Source organism: Polypterus senegalus, chromosome 17 (genome assembly GCF_016835505.1).
Source record: "Polypterus senegalus isolate Bchr_013 chromosome 17, ASM1683550v1, whole genome shotgun sequence".
Taxonomy (NCBI): Eukaryota; Metazoa; Chordata; class Cladistia; order Polypteriformes; family Polypteridae; genus Polypterus; species Polypterus senegalus.
Window position 1 is genome coordinate 56,495,833 of NC_053170.1, and position 22,325 is coordinate 56,518,157.

The 22,325-nt window shown below is 37.3% G+C and overlaps 1 protein-coding gene across 1 annotated transcript in view; it reads left to right on the forward strand.

Annotated features, from left to right (window-relative positions):
* Positions 1–22,325, forward strand: part of csmd2 (CUB and Sushi multiple domains 2) — a 967,861-nt gene that overhangs the window by 940,138 nt on the left and 5,398 nt on the right. The window contains exons 62-72 of the mRNA XM_039739491.1: positions 2,456–2,629; positions 9,086–9,259; positions 10,317–10,390; positions 10,515–10,626; positions 10,759–10,938; positions 13,348–13,413; positions 14,378–14,539; positions 14,700–14,812; positions 14,933–15,020; positions 20,454–20,589; positions 21,054–21,227. Of these exons, the coding sequence (XP_039595425.1) occupies positions 2,456–2,629; positions 9,086–9,259; positions 10,317–10,390; positions 10,515–10,626; positions 10,759–10,938; positions 13,348–13,413; positions 14,378–14,539; positions 14,700–14,812; positions 14,933–15,020; positions 20,454–20,589; positions 21,054–21,213 (1,439 nt within the window). The 3' untranslated portion in view covers positions 21,214–21,227. The remainder of the gene's footprint in view (positions 1–2,455; positions 2,630–9,085; positions 9,260–10,316; positions 10,391–10,514; positions 10,627–10,758; positions 10,939–13,347; positions 13,414–14,377; positions 14,540–14,699; positions 14,813–14,932; positions 15,021–20,453; positions 20,590–21,053; positions 21,228–22,325) is intronic.

A 22,325-nucleotide genomic window follows, 5' to 3' on the forward strand; every position in this document is an offset into this window, starting at 1 on the left:
CTGTTTTTCCTGTTACATTGTCAGTTTATCCCTCCAGTAACTGACATCAGGGAGGAACCTACATTGGATGGAATGCAAGCCTACTGAGAATGAATTCCTGTTGTATCTTTTTACTATTATAGTACAAGCACAGGGACTTCTGATCCCCCCAAAATCCAGTTTGTGAGTACCACCAGGGTGCTTTGCCGCATGTGCTTGACGCTCAGTCGATGCTAGAGCTTGTCATTCTTCTTCCTGTGGTGTAGTGGGTCCACAGCTCAAATCAAAAAGGCCACTTTTTAAATAAATAGTCACCACACTCACGGCTTAGAGAGGGGGCGTGGTAGTGTGGCTGGAGCAGGTTCCCGGGTGAATCCATGATGCGGGTAGTCCTCGCTTAAGTGCACAGGTGAGGAGTCATCCGCATTCGTAATTGATGCCAGGAGGTGCTAATTGCCACACCTGATCCACGTCCCCGTGATAAATAATATAAGCGCAAGGTGGCTAGGGGGAAGAGGAGAAAAAAGACGAACGGAGGTTACAGGAAAAGAAGAAGGCAGGAAGCAGGGAGAAGAAAGCCGGTGCGTGATTGAGCGAATTCTCACTCACTGTATAGAGCAGTCGGCAGTTAGACAGTGAGCCCTCATGGGGTGTTTGGCCGGCCCCCGGGGGCAGTCGAGTGGTCGCTCCCGCTGAGCATTAGTGAGGTGCGGGAGTGACTGAAAGGAAGATGGCTCACCGCATAAGGCCAAGAAGGCAGAGAGAGTCGGGACTTGGGAATTGAAAGCCCCAGCGTGAGCACCCTGGTCGCTGAGGAGCCCAATTCATGGTCTGATGATGCCCTGCAGAGCCAGGGGTCAAAAAGGCGAACAGACCAGCAGTAGAAGGCAGAAAGAAGGTCAGCTGCAGGTAGTGTGGCTCCCTTGATGCATAGCCTGGATGGGAGAAGCAGGGGAGTCACCAGTAGAAAGGCACCGGGATCTGTTTTTAAAAGGACAGCTTCCAGCCATTATTTTAACCTTGGGTTTTTAAAGGATTTTTTTTTTCTATTGTGTTTTTAACCTTCACTATTCACTCGTTTTTATTGGATTATTTATTTATTAACTTTCAAGCACTGCGCTATTAATTTGGACACTTTGCTTTTAATTTTGTTGTTTTTAATAAAAGCACTTTTGCACTCTTTGCAACATCCCCTTGCTTCATTGTTGTGCCTCACTGTCCAGCTCATCGGTGACATTACCGACAGCGTAGGGTTCAAGGGCTCCCAGAAGGAAGATGGGAGCATGGAGTAGAACCCGCATGTCACACTTCCTATCGCATAATGGACTTCTGCAATTTGCTCCACTCTCAGCAGATGCCACTGATCTTCTTTTTCATTCTGCCACATCACCTCCTTGATCAGTTTCCCTATGCGGTTTGCCATATGAAAGACGCAAGCCTAGACAACTTTATAGAGGTCGCTGCTAGTCACAGTTTTTGATTCATTAGTGCATATCATGTTATAAGTTTTCAATTAATAGGTTCTACCTGTAGTAGTTTATGAGTAATCATGTGACAGACAGACAGACAGACACAACCTATAGCATTTTCCATGTACTGTATACAGATGTACAGTATACCTCAATTGTTTTGCATTTATTCCCTTTAATTTAATAGTGTTCTTAGTAGCAGCATTTAAGGAAGATTATTTCAACTTCAAAAGTTCAACTTTACTTTTTTTTGGCTTTCTCTGAGGACTCTGCATTCTCGAGATATCTACAAGCTGACTAATATCATATAATTCTGTAATCATCATAGGGGTGAAAATATTACAAGGAGTTCTTAACAAGTATCGCTTTAGCTGTCTCTCTACAGAAACCTTTGCCCTGAATCCCTGATTTTCTCATAAGACCTCACATGTCTTGATGAGACATTCTAATGACCAGCAAGTCAAGAACTTTATCTATGTGGCTACTACAATTCTTTTTAGCTACAGCAAACTATGCAGCATCGGCAAACTTCTGGATAATACTTCTTTACTGCTTACAGCATAATAAGTAATTCAATGGTTAATACATTATCCATCAAGTCAAATTCTGTCGTGTGTTAAAGTAAATTATCTGACGTCATAATTTACCCACAGTGCAAAGGTTTTGAAGTCCTGCAGCAGAGAGTGAATGCAAATCATAATTACTATTAACTAATGTCAGTATTATAAAAGCACTGAAAAAGTCTTTTCATCAGAGGTCAAGAAATTGTTCTAAGTAACCATTAACTTCTATGCTGTGTTCTACTTATTGTTACTTAAATTTCTGTTCTTACATAAGACTTGAAACCTTCACCACAATGCCTATTATTTCAGATACTTAATGTAGCTGGTGCTGAAAGCTCAGAGTTCTCTTTTAAACAACCATTCACATTAATTTTTTTCTTAGGGTTGCAGTGTACCCCTTTGTCATTTTAAATAATCATTTATTATCATCTGAATCTGTTTCAGCTATACTGTGTGGATCACCCCCTAGTGTGCCCAATGGGAAGGTGGTGGGCTCTGATTTCCACTGGGGAGCCAGTATCAGCTATGCTTGTTCTGAAGGATATCAGCTTTCTCTGCCAGCTGTTCTCACCTGTCAGGGGAATGGCAGCTGGAGTGGAGAGGTGCCACAGTGTTTCCGTAAGTAGATCAAGGACTTTCCTCATGTCATCCTATATCAGAATGTTTCTAGAGTGTTTCAATTGACTAAACCCTTTTCTAAAATACTTTTTTTTATTTGGTCTTTATTTCACCTTATACAATTTCTTTTTTGCATACCCCTTAGGGTCAGAGTGCAGGGTCAGCCATTGTACAGCTCCCCTGGAGCAATTGCAGGTTAAGGGCCTTGCTCAAGGGCCCAGCAGAGTAGGATCTCTCTTTTGGCATTGATGGGGATTCGAACCGGCAACCTTCGGGACACCAGCGCAGATCCTTAGCCTCAGAGCCATCGCTCCGCCCATAACTTGTGGATTTGAACCCATAAATTATAAATTCAATTATATACGTTTTGCTGTGTCTGTGAGTCTAAACTGAATGAATGAGTTGGAATTTAGATAGATGGATACTTATCACAACTCATCATTTAAATAGTAACATCTGAGATGTTTTTGAGGGACCATTCACACCGTAATGCATTTATTTCTGCTTACAATTTATGTCACTGTTGATTCCAGTGAAAGACATACTCGCTTTGTGTAGTAGATTTAATATTAAATGGATAAATTTGCCATTTTGCCTTTTAGTCTACATTCAATAACCCACAATGACAAAGTAAAAACATGTTTTCAGAAATGTTGTCAAATTTATTTATATCAGAAATCAGAAACTAAAATCTCTCGTTCACATAAGTGTTCAGACCCTTAATTCAGCACTTTGTACATGCCCCTTGGCAGCCACTACAGGTTCAGATTGTCTTGGGTAAGTCTCTGGAAGCTTTGCACACTTCTGGCAGATCATTTGAAATTCTGTTACATTGGATGGGAAGCATCTATAAACCACCAACTTCAGGTCTCTCCACATATGTTTTATGGAATATAAGTCTGGGCTTTGCCCGGGCCACTCAAGAACAGTCAGAGACTTGTCAAGAACCCACTTCAGTGTTTTCTTAGCTATATGCTTCATTGTCATGCTGAACAGTGAACCATTATACCAGTCTGAGGTCATGTGCACTCTGGAGCAGGTTTTCTTCAAGGAATGCATTCATCCATCTATCAATTATGACCAGTCTCCCTGTCCCTGTTGCTGAGATGTACACCCATAGCATGAAGCTGCCGCCACCATGCTTTATCATGGACCAATGATAAGCTGGTCCTGCTCTTCTCCATAATGCTTGGTGTTCTACCCAAAGAGCTCAATTTTTGTTTCATTAAACCAAAGAATGCCTTTTTCTCACACTCTCAGAGTCTCATAAATGCCGTTTAGCAAACATCAAGTGGCCTTTTTGCCTTTGCCTCATATGCCTTTTATTTCTGTCTAGCCACTTTACGATAAACACCTGATTGATGGAGTGCTGCTGACAACAATTTTTCCAATCTCAGCATAAGATTTCTGAAGCTCTGTTAGATTGAGGATAGATTTCTCCCTGACCAAGGCCCTTCTTGCTCAAATAGTCACAACTAATAAGGATCCTGGTGGCTCAGAATTTCTTTCATTTTACAATAATTGAGGCCACTGTGCTCATAGGAACACTCAAAGCTTTAGAAATCGTTTTATTCCATTGTCCTGGTGTAGGCCTCATCACAAAGTGGAGGTCTACAGAAAATTCCTTGGACTTCATGGCTTGGTTTTTGTCCTGACATGTGATGGTAATTGTGGAACCTCATTTACATTGGGGTGTGCCTTTCTAAACCAATGTCCAATCAATTCAGTTTGTCATAGGTGGACTCAAATCAAGTTATAGACACATTTCAAAGAGAATGAAAGCAAACAGGTTGCAGCCATCCACAGTTTGAAGTGCCACAGCAGAGAATCTGAATACTTATGGAAATGAGAGATTTACGTTTTTGATTTTCAATAAATTTGCAAACCTTTCTGAAAAGATGTTTTTACATTGTCATTATGGATTATTGAGTATAGATTGATAGTCAAAAGTGGCATATGTATCCATTTGAAATGAAATTTATAACACCATGAAGTGTGCAGAACTGGAAGGGGTGTGAATATTTTCTGAATGCACCAGATTTATTATTATATAAACCTTACATTAGTGTTTTGAATAAACTGATCAAGTTTGTGAGCATCCCTCCTAATATTATTTTGTGTATTTTGAATTAATGTTTGGAAAGTGTATGCTAATCCTGTGACAGTGTAGGCGACACTACATGCATATATATACTCAGACTATATCATCCAGTGCACAGTTGTAGAGGCAGAACCTATCAGAGCTGCACTAGGTACAGGGTGGGAAATAACGTGGTTGTTAGTCCATCTTAGCACCTGAAAGATACAACTTCTAAACAAGAACATATTCTGATTTTAGCCAGAAACTTTTTAACACGGAAATATTAAGTACAGTGTAACAATAGCATGACAGCTTTGAGTGTGTATGAATAAAGACTTATGCAAATCAGTATTTGAAACTTGTGCTGAAAAACAATGTACACATCTTTGTACTGCTTAAGTGGAACCTGAAAGGACTGATGACAAGGTATGATTTTGGAAAAGAGTGGGAACAATCACAGATTGTCAAAATCTTGTCAATCAGTTACGGCATCCCAGTGTTGAATACTGGTAGCATATAAAGTTAGTTGGAATATAAGACAAGAGAATTACACAATTTTCTATAAGCCAAAAGAAAATCAATCATATTAATAATTTACTGTTTCAATAAAGATATTGGAAAAACTCAGTTAAATCTTATAAGCTTAAGTATAAGGGATTCCAGCTGCCTTGGTGAGCCCAGCTTCTCTGTGTGGAGTTTATATGTTCTTTCTGTATGTTTCTCTCAATACATTCTGATTTTCCTAAAATGTATGTGTTAGGTTAGTTGGCAAATCTAAATTGTCCTGGAATGACTAACTTGGTCAACAGCAAAGTGCAGTAGACAATGCCTTAAACTATTACTTAAAAAGTGAGAGATACCCCAGTAACGCCATGCAACCATCCAAGAAATAAAAGAATACAATCATCAGCAAAGAAGAACAAGGTATAGTTTTTAAAATACGTTTATGAATAAATAAATGCATTTAGTAAAACAGCCCTATTACAGCCCATTTCTAATGTATTGAACTTCCTATCAATTGAAGCCTTTTGTTGGATTTTTTTTCCTTACGCTTAACAATCTGTATATCCCAAGAAGATGCAGTACAAATGATCTGCATTACATGATATCATAAAATGGAGGGGATAGATTCACATATTGAAATGTGCCAGGTATGCACAGACAAGCTACTCGTATATAAAAAATTCACCCCAGTGCCCACAGATGACATCAGTGTATAAATAAAATGGGCAGATGTGAGTATAGTGCTTTGTATTGAGCAATGCAGACGGAGAAGAGAGGAGACGAAAACACCTACAGATTGAGACCAGTTAGCACATAGAAAGAAAGGAAGGAACAAGAGCAGATTAAAACAAATTAGGAATTGTGAAAGTGTGTCATTTTGTTGGCCTCTCCTCTGGGTCAGTTAACAGAGAGATCACAGCAGGGGTGGGAGCAGAAGAAAATAAAAGCACCCGTGGGCTTACATGGGTTACTTGGGTTTATATTTACAGGGATGGTCTTGCTACCGTCACAGTGATGTCTGTCATAATGTTTCATTCAGTTAAAGGTGTTAGTTTAACAAAGACAAAACTAAATATTTAGTTAGGATTAATCATCATTTGTATTGGTTATGAGGAAGGGCTGATGGTGAAATTCATGTTATTCAAGCAGTTAGTCACTTCTACAGTGACAGTCTGTTGAACACCATGCCCCTCAGTGAGATGTGAACCTATATAGCCCAAGCTTGTTTTGTGGAAAACCTTAACATCTGTGAAAAACCATAACAGGACTAAACTGAAATAAAATGTTCAGTAAATAACATTCTCTATAAAATGTCTAGTAATTTCTGAGCAATGTCTATTTAATTTCTACATCAATGTTTGCATTGAACTCTTTGATATTGACTTTACTAAGGAAAATAAGCTTGAAAAACTTGGTCCCTCTTCCACAAACCTCATTAAATTAAAAAAAGGTCTAGCTCCCTCATGTAGCTTTACTTAAGTCATATCACAGAGTTTTTCAGTGACATTTCTTAGATTGATAAGAAGTGTGAGTGTGCCTTACCAGTGCTGTTCCAGAAGGTGTTGGGATTTGCTCTGCTTCTCTGTGACCAAAAACCTGGGCTAAAAGGGGTTCAGTAGACAGATGGATGGAAGCAGAAGTAGGACAAAACCTCCATGAAAACTGTAAAAAATACAATTAACCTGTAGTAAGTAATTCCACAAAACTGAGTAAAACTTAACATAATTATGCATACTGGACAATTAAATAATTATAAATCATCATCAATCATTGAGTACAGAAGAACCAATCTATCAACAAAAGTATATAATTCCACTATATGCATATTATTTATTGTAAAGATAGGAACAAAGGTCTGCGGTGGGCTGGTGCCCTGCCCGTGGTTTGTTTCCTGCCTTGCACCCTGTGTTGGCTGGGATTCGCTCCGGCAGACCCCCGTGACCCTGTAGTTAGGCTGTAGCAGGTTGGATAATGGATGGATGGATGGAACAAAAGTTACAACATCTTAGTGTTTTACCCCAATCCATTTCCCCTGTAAAAATTGTAGTTGTTGTGGGAAAGTTTTAAAAAGCAACTGAATTATTACTCTGCAGGGCAATTATTAATCTGAAGCATTGATCCAGTTGTAGTTCAAAGGTGCCATTTATCCATTGTCATGTCCCTGTGCATTGCTATACACAGGTTAAACCCTACGTTCCATCTGTTATTGTACAGTATTGCAGAACATAAAATTAACAACAGGACCAAATCTATTAAACATCTTATATTTGCTGCACACCTCAAAGTTTGAGACCTTAGGTTTACTGTTTTTGGAATAGTTATCAGGGTTAATCAGGGTAACTTTGAAAACATAGCGTTACGCGGAGAGAAACACAGGATTTTTAAACTAAAAAGCAGAAGTAACCACTGGTGCTGCAAGGTATGTACTGTATCTCCCTTATTCTTTGGTTCTACTTTTATAAAATGGAAAAGGCATAACACCTTTTAAACAACTTGAATTGAGACTCATTTTGGAATCACATTTTATATAATTTTCTGTATGAAATATTCTCAAGGAAGTCATATATTTGTTTATTTACAATACTTACTAGGCTTCCTGGGTTTGTACATATATACTGTATGTTTAAAGATAACACCTTTATTGTCAGATACTCTGTGACTGGAATATTTTGTTTCAGGTGTTCAATGGTAGCAATGTGCAGCTTTACCAAGATATATTATTATTAATTTAGGATTCAGTTGCACATACAGCCTACTGTCAAAGATTATATGCAAGTTCAAGGCAAAGACAGGAGCAATAGACATTGAAAACTGAACCACTGGCAGCTGAGAATAAGTAGCAAAAAATGTATGGTGTTTAGGCTTTGCTGAACTGTATTTGCTATACTAGTCAAAGCAGACACTTATTTCCTCAACCCACTCACAAGCCTTAGCCCTCACTCTCCCACGCACTCCACTTTATTCAGAATTACTCAATTTAACTAAGTGTTTCTGAGTTAAATAATGTACTCAGAATCTTTCCACTGTGTACAGTCAATGACATGTACAGCAGCAAATGTCTTGTAGTTTAATTTCCACTTCCTGCCAGTCTTACTCATATGAATGATCAGCGCCTTACTCACATAAACTAAAATAATGGAAGCTCAATCTAACAGTACAAACAAACCATATTATATAAATTAACAGTTTATATGCAATACACCATCTGACACTATATACAAAGCAGTGCCGATTTTAGCCATGGAAGCCATTCCAGTAATTTGTGCACACAAATCATTATTGCTAATATGTAAACAATTGATGTCAGTGGTGTTAAATCTTTATTTCATTAAGATATTCTAAGTATGACTAAATAACTGACAGATGATACTTTTTCTATGGATGTTGTTATTTAATTAGGCTAAACTATTGTGTAGATGTGTGCTCAATAGGTAACAGCATTAATGGAGCAAATTAGGTTTAACATAATTCATTAAGCATATCTGATTGACTCCTGCTTGGCAACTGCTTTAAACACCATTTAATTTTTTTCTAATCGTCTCTCAGCACCCTCTGTGACTCACCCTGTAATGTATGCACTGCTTTATCCTCCATTTTTTACTTTGATGAGATTGTGGGACTATAATTTAAGGCGGGCAGGTATGTGAGGATCAAACTTCAATGTGAGTCTTCAATGTGAAATGAGCAAGATCAGCACTTGCTAATCAGGACTGGACAAGACTGAAAGGATTAATGAATAATTACCGGTTACTTGCTCTTTTTCAATTGCACTTGTATACCGCATTCAAGTGTAAGGAAATCGAGGCTTTACTGTGCTAATAAGGCTCTGGGGCTTCTTTTTATCCAGCTGTGTTTTTCATGTCTTCCTGCAGCTGTCTTTTGTGGTGATCCTGGGATTCCCGCTCAGGGCCGTAGAGAGGATCATGGATTTACCTACCGCTCATCTGTTTCCTTTTCCTGCTTCTCCCCACTGATTCTGGTAGGATCTGCCAGACGCTACTGCCAGTCTGATGGCACCTGGAGTGGTTCACAGCCTTCCTGCATAGGTGAGGGTGAACGTCAATGGAGATATCTGGTTGCCCGTTACTGACATTTATGCATAGTAAGATGTACAGGGTGAAGGACAAAGAGTTAATAATGTATACTGTATTTAATAACCCTCTCAGTTACACATTTTCCCAATCATCTTACACTGCATGTTTTTATTTTGTTCTCAAATCATTCACTCATCCAGAAAGATATCAGTCTATGCTTGTCAATATAATCTCATTCTAGTGTAAGAAATCCTGTATCCATTACTGTCAGTAAACCCTCCACAGGGACAAATCAAAAGGCACATGCAAGCAAACTGGCTGTAAGCATTTTTGTGCTGCTGAACTGACTGGCAAAAATGCTGCCATATAATCAACAGATCACAGTGCTCTTTTTTCAGGCAGAGACTTCATCACATCTGTGATAGAATAGGTTCATCACCCCTCTTCCATATTTTGAAAAGCAAATAAAGAAGGTTGAAGTCAAGAAAGGCATCCAGTCATATAACATCTGCTTCAATACCCCCAGAATATGCAACTGGCCAACGTGGTGTAACCCACAAAATGGCCATTAAACCAGTGTGACAGAGATTTTTTAATAATTTTCGCAGTAAATGATGAGAAGTTTAAAATAAAGCTCACTACATCTGTGTTTATGAAAAACTGTAGAACTGCAGTGCAAATGTACTGTCTCCTAAAGTGCGGCTTCTCTAAATACCTTAAAACATAAATAGATGGTTAAACATCTCACCAACTTTCAAATGTTCATAAAAATTACCTTTGACATACGTGTATTTTCTTGTTATTTAGCAGTAATGGATCAAAAGAGCTTTAAGAGTGTGCTTGCACTGTGTATGATCCCAAATGTAATCGTAATTTTTTCCCCTGTTAATTGCTGAATCGAGTTAAAAAGCAGTCAGTTAGTCATTTATGGGGTCCCCCACTCCCATCCCTTAATGTATTGCTTAAAATTAGTTCTGCACAATATGAGCTGCACATTTTGAATTACTATATACATACACAAGCAGAGCCTGTGTTTTAATATATATACATTATTATCACACTCCTGCAGATCCAAGTCATACAACATGTGCAGATCCAGGTATTCCCATGTTTGGAATACAGAATAATTCTCAGGGATATCAGGTAAGTGTAACTGTAAAACTCAGAAATAATGTTTTTCAGTATCCTGGAAAAAGTGAAATTTATTTCTCTGTCATTCTCTATTTAATGTTTATGGTAATTGTTGTATGTGTTTTTTAAATTTTAGATTGGGAGCACACTGTTCTTTGCCTGCAGAAAAGGTTACCTGCTGCAAGGCTCAATTAGTCGGACATGCTTGCCTAATCTTACTTGGAGTGGCATCCAGCCTGAATGTACAGGTGACTAAAGCTACTTTTTTAGTAGAATTTGAGTCGCAATGTTAAACAGAACACATTTGTTGAATGTTTTGTAAAGATATTGGTGGAGAAAGGACACCCTGCTACCATTGAAACTATTTTTTACTTTTACAGCCCATCACTGCAATCAGCCAGAGCTGCCAGCATATGCTGATGTTGGTGCTATAGAATTACCCTCTCTAGGGTACACCTTAATATATACATGTCAGCCAGGCTTCTACCTAACTGGTGGCTCTGAACACCGCACATGCCGTGCAGATGGAAGCTGGACTGGCAAACCTCCACTCTGCACAGGTAAGGAGGATTAGTGGTGTGTTGACAGTAAACTCTCCAAGAACTGCTCCTCAAAGATACTGTAGTGGAAGCACATTTACTCTTTGAAAAATTTGGTTGATATCCACACACTGTGATGTGAAGTATTACTTTTTATTTTCCTTTGACCTTACATGTCTTTATCCAAATATTGTTAACTATGCCACTGATCAGTACTAATCCGAGAATGCAATCAATGTAAAAAAAAATCATCTTATACTGTATGTCTTAAACATGCATCTTGATATTCTCAAAGCCATTTAATCCACTTTGTGATCATGGGACTAGAGCCAACCCCGGCTTTTTAACAGTAACTACCTTTGGATGGAGAGGACCTGCCCCTTAAAGGGCCTACCCATGTACACCCATGCAGAGCCAATTTGCAATTAACCTAACATCAGGCGCTCAGACCTGTGGGAGGAAACCTCTCACAGACTTGGGGAGAACATACAAACTACACATAAATAATGACTGGGCTCAAAATTGAAACGGTGAGGCAGCAGCACTTACTGCTGTTATACAAGGCTGCCCAATTCTTTGCCTTTCTGGCAGCAAACCCTGTAAAAAATCTCATCACTGTAGACAGGTTACTTACACTTACAGTATATGTGTTTTTACAACATTAGAAGCATTTCAATGAGAAAAGGCCATTCAGTCCAACAAAGCTGTCAGTCTAATTGCATCAGTCCTGTCCACCAAATTCCTCCAAAATAATATCAAGTAGAGTTTTTTAAAGTCCTACAGTCTACTATCTACTATTATCTACGGTAATTTATTGTTTACTGGTTCCAGTTCAAAGTATTATGTTTACTGGGTTTGTTATGATTTGTCTTTCTGGTAACAAACCAGTTAAAAGAGAAATTCTGGTGTGAACTCAGTATGTAAAATAATGCAAGTTATTTACATCCAGAACTTAGATTTTTTTCCTGTTCTGAGAAGTAATCACCATTCCCTCTATTATTCCAATTCCTTGCCTTTTTTACAGCCATTCTTCAAAGCCAGTCAGGCTAGTCATCTTCCATTTTTCTGTACCTGTTTAGTCCTGCCTAGATTCAGATGGAGTTTCTGCAAGGCAGTTTATAGTTGCCACAAAATATAACACTATGTTGTTAGATTGTAATAATAAAAGTTCTCAGAGAAAACCTGTTCACATACACACAAAAGATACATACTGTATATCTTAGTAAGGAACCGGACCGTTTGTGCACCATCCGACTCATTTTTAGTCAAAAACAGCTGTATTACGCTGTACCTTTCTGCAATGATTATCATCACACAATGCATAAAGGAACAGTTTGTTTCCTCTTCTATTTACAATTGTAACTGTTTCTAGTTACTGTTACTAGTCTACATGGGCTCTTTTCCAAGTACTTCTCCCACATCCACAAGACATGAATGTTAGATTAACCACCAACTCTAAATTGGCCCTTTACAAGTGTTAGTGTGAGCCCAATCCAAGGTTTATTCCTGCCAGAAACACTTACCTGAACCGAATTGGTAAGCAGTTGAAAGAATGCTTATGTTACTCTTTCTAGTTCTCCTGATGATTTAATTTTCTTCCCACCAATACATTAGCTGAACCCACTTTACCCTCCCTAGGTCCCTTGGAGTTGGGTTTTAACTCTTCGTCAATGAGAGAAAGGGCTGAAAATAACCCTTGTGGTATACTAGTCCTGCTTACTCAGGCACTCACTTCCACTTATCAGCTCATCCCCCTTTGGGTAACTTCCATAATAAAGGCAAGCTATTTGAGGTGCAATCTGCCACTCCACCATTATTTAGTCAGTTTTATTTGATATAGTGCCTTTCACACTTACATAACTGTTTGCAATAATTTCACATGTGACCGTACGAGTGATCAATTTTACTACTGTTTCCAATTCTGCTTCATAATTTTATTTTCATGAATTATGAATTTGGGAAGAATGTCTTCCTTTTTATGAATTATTCATTAGTTTTCAAAAAAAAATCATTAACAGATGACAAACTCAGCGGTATTCCTCCAGAGCGTTCATTACTGTGTCCCAGAAATCATTGTGCCTTTGTATGCAAAATGTTTGTAACGGCCCCCTGAGGATAGCACTCCAGGTATCTTTTATTATCAAATGTTAAGGTACTAGAAATATTTATACACACAAATTGTGTTTACTGCACAAATAAAAGAAACTTGGCCCTGTGGCTGAGAAATATTATTAGCTTTAAGGTGGCATAAAAGGAGCGAGTGCTTCTACGCCTACTACCCCAATTTGTATTGTGTACACCTATGAGTCCTTTACTTCTGTATGATGGTGGCACTAACTGATTTCTAATTACTGTTTACTGTATATGATATGACCAGTTAGTGCATATTGACAAATTTAACAGTAAACCATGATATTTTGTGTTTTTCAGCGGACACAAGACCCAGTGGAACTCCAATAGGGCCTATGATGAAAGAAATCAACAACAAAATTACAGGTAATACATTTAGTATATACATATATATACATCAGTGACGGCGTACGGCACAATAACGTGCAGTGAATACACTTGACTTGAGCATTCCTAGTTTTCAAACTCTTTCTCTGTCTCTGTTTAGTATTCGTTTGCTCAGCGGTTGATGCGCTTGCTGCTTCCTGCCTCAAGAATGATTAGCGAAAGTGGTATGGGATGAGAACGGCGCCCATACGCATAGGCCGCACGGCCGCCCTGCTGTGAGCTGCCGAGAGTTGATTCTACAATAAAATAAAATAAAAAGAATAATAAAAATCATCACCCCGAAAGCGGATAGCAGACATCACGTAGTATATGTGTACCAAATTTCAAGTCAAAAGGTGAAACACTTTACGAGCTGCAGATGATTTAAAATCCTGGACAGACAAATGAGCAGCCACGGTAGCGTATTATATAAGATGATATATATATATATATATATATATATATAATATTAAAAGAAAACAAACAAAGCAAATCACGAACATAATAGTGAGTAATCAAAACAGACTGATTCAAAACCAAGGCTGAAGTGAAGAGTTGAGGGATCAGTCATATAGGAGCTGTGCAGGAAGAGGCGGGTTCTTAGGTGGAAGTGAGGTCTGTAGGAGAGTATATATACATACTGTGTGTATATATACTGTGTATATGTATGTATATATATATATATATATATATATACTGTATATACTGTGTATATATATATATATATAAACTTTCTTCTGATACATTGCAGTCATTTCATGTAATACTGTAAGCCAATAATACAGCTGCAATAAACTAGTGACTTTTTCTTTTGAATGGTTTGTGAAATATTATCCTCTTAAAACCTTCCTGTCACTGATCTTGAAAAAGAGATGCAAAAATTCACCCTTCATGCTGAGTGGAGGTCAGCTTTGTTTAATTCTAACTATAAACTTTCAAATTTGCTTCTGCTTTACTCTTGCAGTGCCAGCTGATGTATTTGCCAGGAACTCTCTGTGGAAAGGTTCTTATGAGTACCTTGGCAAAAAGCAACCAGCTATGCTCAAAATAACCAGCTTTGATGCATTCAGCAGTCGGGTCAATGCCACGCTTATCGATCACAGTGGGGTGGAACTCAAGCTGGGAGGTATGGTCAGAATTATCAGAAAATAAATGAATGAATGAATGAATGAAAAGAACAAAACCGTTCCTTAAAGGGATTTATAAATATTTTCTGTCACATATGTGCATTGGAGAATTTTACAGACCATGACTGTTTAATAAGAAAATCCCTTTTTTCTCCATAGGAATCTACCAGAAGGATGAATTTCATTTGCAGCTGCAGGTGTATCAAATCAGAGGACCAGTGGAGATATTTGTTAATAAATTTAAGAATGAGAACTGGGCTCTTGATGGACACGTAAGTACAAAGAAGCTGGTTATTTAGCTGGTTTGAGGAGGAGGAGGAAGTGATAACTCAGTTTGTGGAGTTTGAAAGCTTATGAGTTTATTTTTTAAAGAAACTTTCCTTTTCCACCAGGTGTCCTCTGAGACTGCAAGCAATTCGTTTGTATATCAAGGCTTTGTCCGAGGCAAAGGGTTTGGGCAGTTTGGTCTCCAAAGGCTAGGTGAGTCTACAACCAGTATGAAACAGAGTTGTTACAGCTTCAGTTTAAGGTAGCCATTTGTGCTTATAATAGAAGGGGTCAAAATACTAAACACACAGTCTCTAAAAATGTACGGTATAAAAGCAACTTTCTTGTATATTTTCTTTTTCTAGATAGCACTGTTTCATGTTAACCTTATCTAGATAAAAGCATAAATCAGTGGCAAAATAAGTAGAAAAGATGTGCAACTATTATTATTTTTTTCAATGCCTATACCCTTTTATTAACACTGTGTGTGCGTTTAAATGACACACAAGGCTTATACTTGGTTCTCATTCCTTTCCTTTATATTTTGTATTATGTTGCATTTCACCTTTCCATATGCTCATTTTCCACATTTAAAAATCGTATAGCAGCATAAATGGGTGCAGAACAAACATACATAGCAGCATTGGAAAAATTAGCATCAGTGATTCACTACATGGGGGAAATGAAGGTCCCTGGTAGATCTCTGTAAAACATACATTTACATATATATATATATATATATATATATATATATATATATATATATTTTACTATTCATACTTTAGGAGCCAGCATAGAAGGCACCAGTCAACAACTCCAATATACAGCCTAACAGCTGACTACATGAATTAGAGAACCAGCATCTAAACAGCACTGCACCTTATCAGGATCTACTGGTTCCTCAAAGCTTAGTTGATAAAAACAATCCTTGTGAGATAACTAATAGATGATTTTCACTAATTGATTGCAAAACATTTTATAAAACAGGCACATTTGTTATTTTATTAAGTACTAGTCATGTTACCTGTTGAAGACAGGTAATAGAGCAGATTTTTAAAAATTTGATGTCTCTTACCCATCATGTACCTTCAACTCTTTCCCTCTGTATTCTCATGTATCTGAACCTTTCAACTGGATTTTTTTTTCTTAATGATAAACAAATTTTAATTATTTTACTAAGATGCAGTAGCACTGACCAAGGTTCTGCTGTCATTATATGTGCTATTATTATCACTGTTGATTATAATTTTTCACTTAAACCTTTAAAATTAAAGGCTGACATGACATCTAGAGTAAAAGATTTATCAGAAGGGGTACACTGTAATAAAAGTGATCATAAAATAAGTAAAATTGAGTTAGCTATCTACCACTACTGGATTCCATTTTTTTTCGGATAGTACTTACTTTAAAAAATCCTTCACAAAATATTTAGTAAAATATTCCTGAGATCTGTCATTGTGCGCTTTTTTTAAAGAGCATTTTGAGAAATGAAGTCATAATCTTGCATTTTCTTTTATTCATAAGATTTCATTTTTGAAGCCTACTTTTTCCATCTGTTGCAACTTGCAGCAACTGGAGTGCTAAAATCATTTTTTAACATGAAAAGGGAAAAACTGCCTCTCTTTTTCTGGATAGAATTCAACTGTGACATTCTAATGACAGTCAGTAGTGTCTTGTACTTATCAACTTCTGTGCAATTGTGTCGCTACTGAAGCTTTCAGAGATGTTTGTAAAATGTCTCTAAATTCCAACTGAGTCACATTCTGTCTTTGACCTTCAAACTCATGGAAGGCAGTGGCTGTAATCATGTGGCCTTTCTCGTCAATGATGACTGAAAAACACAACTCGTTTCTATTCTTTTTGAGCATCAGATGGAAATGGATTTGCCAAGAAACTGATAACACTTAGCACTTTGTCTTGCAAATAATAAGCCGGTCTATTTAGTAACATATAAACAGATCCCATCCAACAGCCATTAACCCTCACACCTATAAGCACATAGCTAGAATTTTCCATTAATGCAATCTTAATTTTAATAAAACTCATTTAAGTTCTCCCTAATTGCATTAGGCTAGCACAGAGATTCACATCATGAAAAAAGAAAATTGTTGATTTAAAACATTTCATTAATGATGCAAAGTACATATTTTCTGCTTATAGGATGGAATGTTCATACAGAGGATTGTTTTATTACCTCAGATCTCTAAGGGCATTAGTTAATTCCCTGGTCAAATCACCAACATTTTTACGTTTTCAGACAAATTTTGTCAGGTTCATTCAGTTTACTTCCATATCCCAGAGGTGTACATGTTAGATTAATTGGTATCTCTGAACTGGCCGGATATTATTATTAATATTAGTAGTAGTAGTACCACGATAACGAGGTAAATATATCTGTCTAAATGCACAGAATTTTACAGACCAGAATTACTGTAGGATGTAAACCATGAAATGTCCGTTGACTTGTAAAAAGACCTAGGTCTTCACTCTCTTGTGATTTTAAGTTTAACAGCTTTAACATGTCACATTAAAATGGCCATGGTATCTCTGTCAGCTTTGATGTTCATAAGTCATCTGTCCAAGTGAGTGTGAGGTCATCTGCAAGTGAAATAGACAGGCATCTTATCCAGTTTTGGGTTCTGCATTTCTCTTATGAAAAAAACTGGTTTGATAAATGCATGTTCTTGTGATACTATAAATGTTTAAATTGTGAAGTGTAACCTCCTGTACTGCGGTGGGTTGGCACCCTGCCCAGGATTGGTTCCTGCCTTGTGCCCTGTGTTGGCTGGGATTGGCTCCAGCAGACCCCCGTGACCCTGTATTCGGATTCAGCGGGTTAGAAAATGGATGGATGGATGAACCTCCTGTAAAAATATAAACTCTGCATACAGTATATGAGAGTATTAAAGCCTTGTAAAAGCCAAGAACGTCTCAGGACAGAAGGGCATGTCCTATTCTGACAGACTTATAGAATTAAACCTGAATAGTCTCATGCAAAGAAGACTATGTGGGGACCTAAGCCAAGTCTTCAGTCCCCTTAAACGCAGTGATAAAGTAGATCCAGCAAAATTCTTTTGACTTAAGGGTGGATCACAACCTCAAGGACAACATTGGAAAATAATAGGAAGTGCATTTATAGCTGAAACAAACAACCGATACATGTAATTCAAACAGAAACCTTGACAATCTTTAAGAAGAATGTGAAAGAGATGTTGGGACAGCTTAGCTATTAGCTAAACAAATGAGTCCAATGGACTAAATGGTTTCCTCTCATTTGTCAATTTTTTTATGTTCTTATGCTTTCTTTGGTAATTTATATTTCCTTGGAAATGGAGCAATTTGCATTTATTGGAGATACAGATATCTGAAAAAAAAAAAATTCAACTGCAGCATTTTAATATATATACACTACATAGAAATTTTCATAATGCCACTGTGTTTCTTTTGCACCTGTCAGAATTTCATTAAGTTTGTGAAATCTGTTTAATAGCTTGCTGCTCCAAGGTGTATCATGCAGACAAACTACCTGTTTCTTGTACATTAAAAAAAAAATCACCAAGCTAATATAAAGCATTACTCCAGTACTCTGTCCATGCTGGCTTTCTACTCTGCATTCTGTGCTGACAGGACAGAAAACCCTCAATTAGCTACACAGAATCCAGTAAGACATAAATGAATGGCAACTTGTCACTCACATACCAGGCCATGCTATGTTAAAGGGAAACAGAGAGAGACCACCTCCCCATTCATTTAGAATCGTGGTACACTGCGCTCAGGATTAAAAAAAGAGATGCCCCTGAAATATCCAAACATTCTCCTACTTTTTTAATTCATGATTTGGTTTTGAATTTGCTTTTTTTTTAGTTTTTTTTTTAGTTTTATTGAGCTTACAGTTGTGCTTTTGACAAGGTTTCAGATATCAGGATTTGAGAATTCAGGTTTCAGAAAAAACATTTTGTTTTAATTTAGGCTTAACAGTTCAACATTAATACTATGAGAATCTTCTTATAAGTACGAGTTTGTTTTTGCACAGCGAGTCTTTAATTTGTTTGCCAGGGATTGTTTTCTTTTTTTCTCAGTATTTTATCATCGGTTTGTGTTTTTAGCATTTGAGCTTACTGTTATTTAAGAAATGTTTATTCTGTATTTTTATTTATAGTTTATTTTTATATTAAAAGTATGTCTGTTTTTCATTGTTTTCTTATTTCATGAAGTAAAAATAATTTTTGTTCAATACATTAATAATTATTAAAGATGAACTTTGTATTATGATCAGGGTGTTCCGAGTTACCACTAGTTTTAAGGTGGGGTTTTGGGCTGTTTCACTTAATTCCCCTCATAAGTTTCTCAAGGCAGTCATAACAAAGTCCTAAGCCATATGCAGTAATTTGAGGACATACTCCATTAGCTTCTATATTCTGCATGTAAACCTCATTACGGAATGAATGAATGAATGAATGAATGAATGAATGAAAAAAAACGTAATACAAACAAAGGCAGAAATGTGAGCCATGAACACAGCACAGCACAGCCTGAATTTTAAGAACAATTAAATAAACACACTTGTCCCCAAAGGAAAGCTATTGTGCGAAGTGCTTTACACATTAAAAGCTAACGTTTCCCTGATTATTCTTACTATAGTATATGTATGGATATTGTATTTACTAAACCCTTCTGGCATAATCTCAATAGTGTTTATTTTTGTTTTGACTTTGATACCTGCAGCATCTTTATCAGTGTATGACTGGCCCCTCTCACTCTCACCCCAAGCCCCGACAGTTACACTTACATACAGCCACATTAAAATCATCAATAAACCTAATACACCCTTGACATAAATGAGAAGAATGTGCAGATTCTACACAGAGCCCAGCCAGGCACAGAATGCTGGGCTCATAAGCAGTCATGCCAACCACTGCGCCACTATGCCACCACAAAATTCAATTACTTCAAAATAATTAATGAGCAAGAAACATGTCCCTTAACTTAAAATATTATCCTAAGCTAATTTTTCAGTTCTAGAAGAGAAATCCCGTTGATATTGTATATGGTTAATTACTATTGGCACAGTCATCATAGCACTGGAGAAGTAAAGAAGCTAATGGACTACTGGTCTTTAAAGCTGCAGCAAACATGGCAAAGTTTTTTACATCATGTGATGATACTATATTTAGTGATTGAAAACACAGCAGAAATTTAAAAATACAGTTTTCTTTTAAATAAAGACAGTGAAATATGGGCCAATCCTATCAAATTTATAAGTAGGCATGGTGGGAGGGATTTGAAAGAAGAAAAATACCCTGTTATTAGGTTGTTTGGTTCTGCAGTATTAGACAATGGTATTTTAATTTAGAGCCATGTGCTAATTCAGCAGCAAGTCGAACTGGTGAGAGATGAAACTCCTGAGCTAGCAGTTCAAGAGAAGAAAAGGTGGGGAATAATTTAAATCACAGCCTGTGTGTCTCTTTTTTGTGCCAAAATTTTACCAAAGTGAAAAAGAAGTGCCATTATTACTTGTTCTCCCAGGAATATATAAAGTTACTATACATTTTATATTCTACAGTTAGAAATTGTGTCTAAATGAGAAAACTTCACAAATGCAAAAAAGGTAGACACTGAAAAATTAATGTATGTTTTTCCTTCTAGACACCAATCACCTGGAAAAAGAAGGAGACTCAGGTGGCATCTTTCCTTCAAACAGCAGTTCAGTAGCTGCAGCTATTCTAGTACCATTCATTGCCATGATCATTGCTGGCTTTGCGCTGTACCTTTATAAGCACCGGTAAGATTCTGCCTGATGTACATTTTCTTAAACAATGTTTTTATCAGTGATTTGGTTATACTATGTTGACATTCCCAAGGGGAGGGAGACGAAGATCAGCTCATTACCAATGCAGTTATTGCTACTGGGGCTGACAAACTAATCATTAATGCCCAGAAGACATACTGTTAATGAAGAACAATGCAGCATTCAGTTTATAGTAAAGTTTATTTCTATTGTGAGGTTGTCTGTGTTCATTGTTTAAACCTTATAAATGCATTCTGGATATATACTGTATATACTGTATCTATATATATATATATATATATATATATATATATATATTTTGTTTAAATAAAATGGGTAAAAGAAATGTATTAAGTGAAAAGTAGTCCTCTTCTCTTTCCCTCATTATCAAAGCATAGGGTCCAACTTAAAGTAATACTGAAGGCACCAGCCTTAGTGTATACATTTTCTTTGAACAGGAGGAGACCAAAAGTGCCATTCAACGGTTATGCTGGGCATGAAAACACCAATGGGAGAGCCACATTTGAAAATCCAATGTATGACCGCAACATCCCACCCACAGAGATCATGCCTAATGAGACAGAATTTACAGTTAGCACTGTGTGCACCGCTGTATAGCACCCATTCGAAAGGTAAGATGCTGCTTTATTTTAAGTGATGGATTGAGAGAGAAGTACTCACCCAGGGCTAAGAACACTGTACCTCCCAGGCATTTTAAATGCACATGTTATAACCTGGATACTAGTGGCATTTACCTTTGATAGAAAGTGAGAAGCACTGAATAGAATTGTGAAGTGGAGTGCAAAGCATATCATCTAGTCTCACAAAGCTTCCAGAATAGAAAAAAGCCAATGATTTAAAAAAAAAAAAAGAGAAAAAAAAAGAAATTTCCTAGCCGTTTGGGTGCTGATGGAAATAATCAATTATCTCTGAGTGCTATGTTACTACTGCCTAACTGGTGGCTTTCATTAAAAAGATAAACTAGAATTAATGTGACATACAAGGGAGAAACAATAACTACCAGCTTGCCTCACAACCATTTTCTTCTATTTTCACTATTTAAAAATAATTGTGTTCTTCTGTTTTCGTCTTTGTGTGAAACCAAGTACCCAGTGTGAAATTAGAAATGTATAACATAACATTCTAAAATCCCATTAATCCAACTGTGGGAGTGCCTGGAGCTGAAACCTATCCTGGCAGCCCTTAGCCCAAGGCAGGAAACAGCCCTGTACAGGTGGCAAGTTCATCGCATGGCCCACTCAAAGTAGAATTGCCAGCATATCTTTGGCGATATGAGAGGAAAACCAGAGTGCCAAGCATGGACAGGAAAAAAGTGCAAATTAAAGATCCTGAACCAAGAAGCTGAATCTGTAAAGCATTGGCACTAACCACTGTGACACCATGCCAAGCATTTATCTTTTTAACTTTTCTGCTTGTTTAATTTTAACAGCTGTTAAAAGAACAACAGGGTGGTACAGTGTCTCAATGGGACTTGGGTCCAGTTCTCAGCCTAATCACTGTTCATATGAAGTCTGCACATTCTCCAATTGTCTACTTTAATTTTCTTCAGGATCTTCCACATCCAAGAGAAATGCAGGCTATATTAAGTGGCGACTAATAATTTGTCCAGTATGGGCACGTATGTTGGTTGTCTCTGTGACAGATTGGTGTCAGTGTCTCATTGATACTTTCCTTGCCTCTGGTAAAATCTAGCAAACCCCCCCATCACC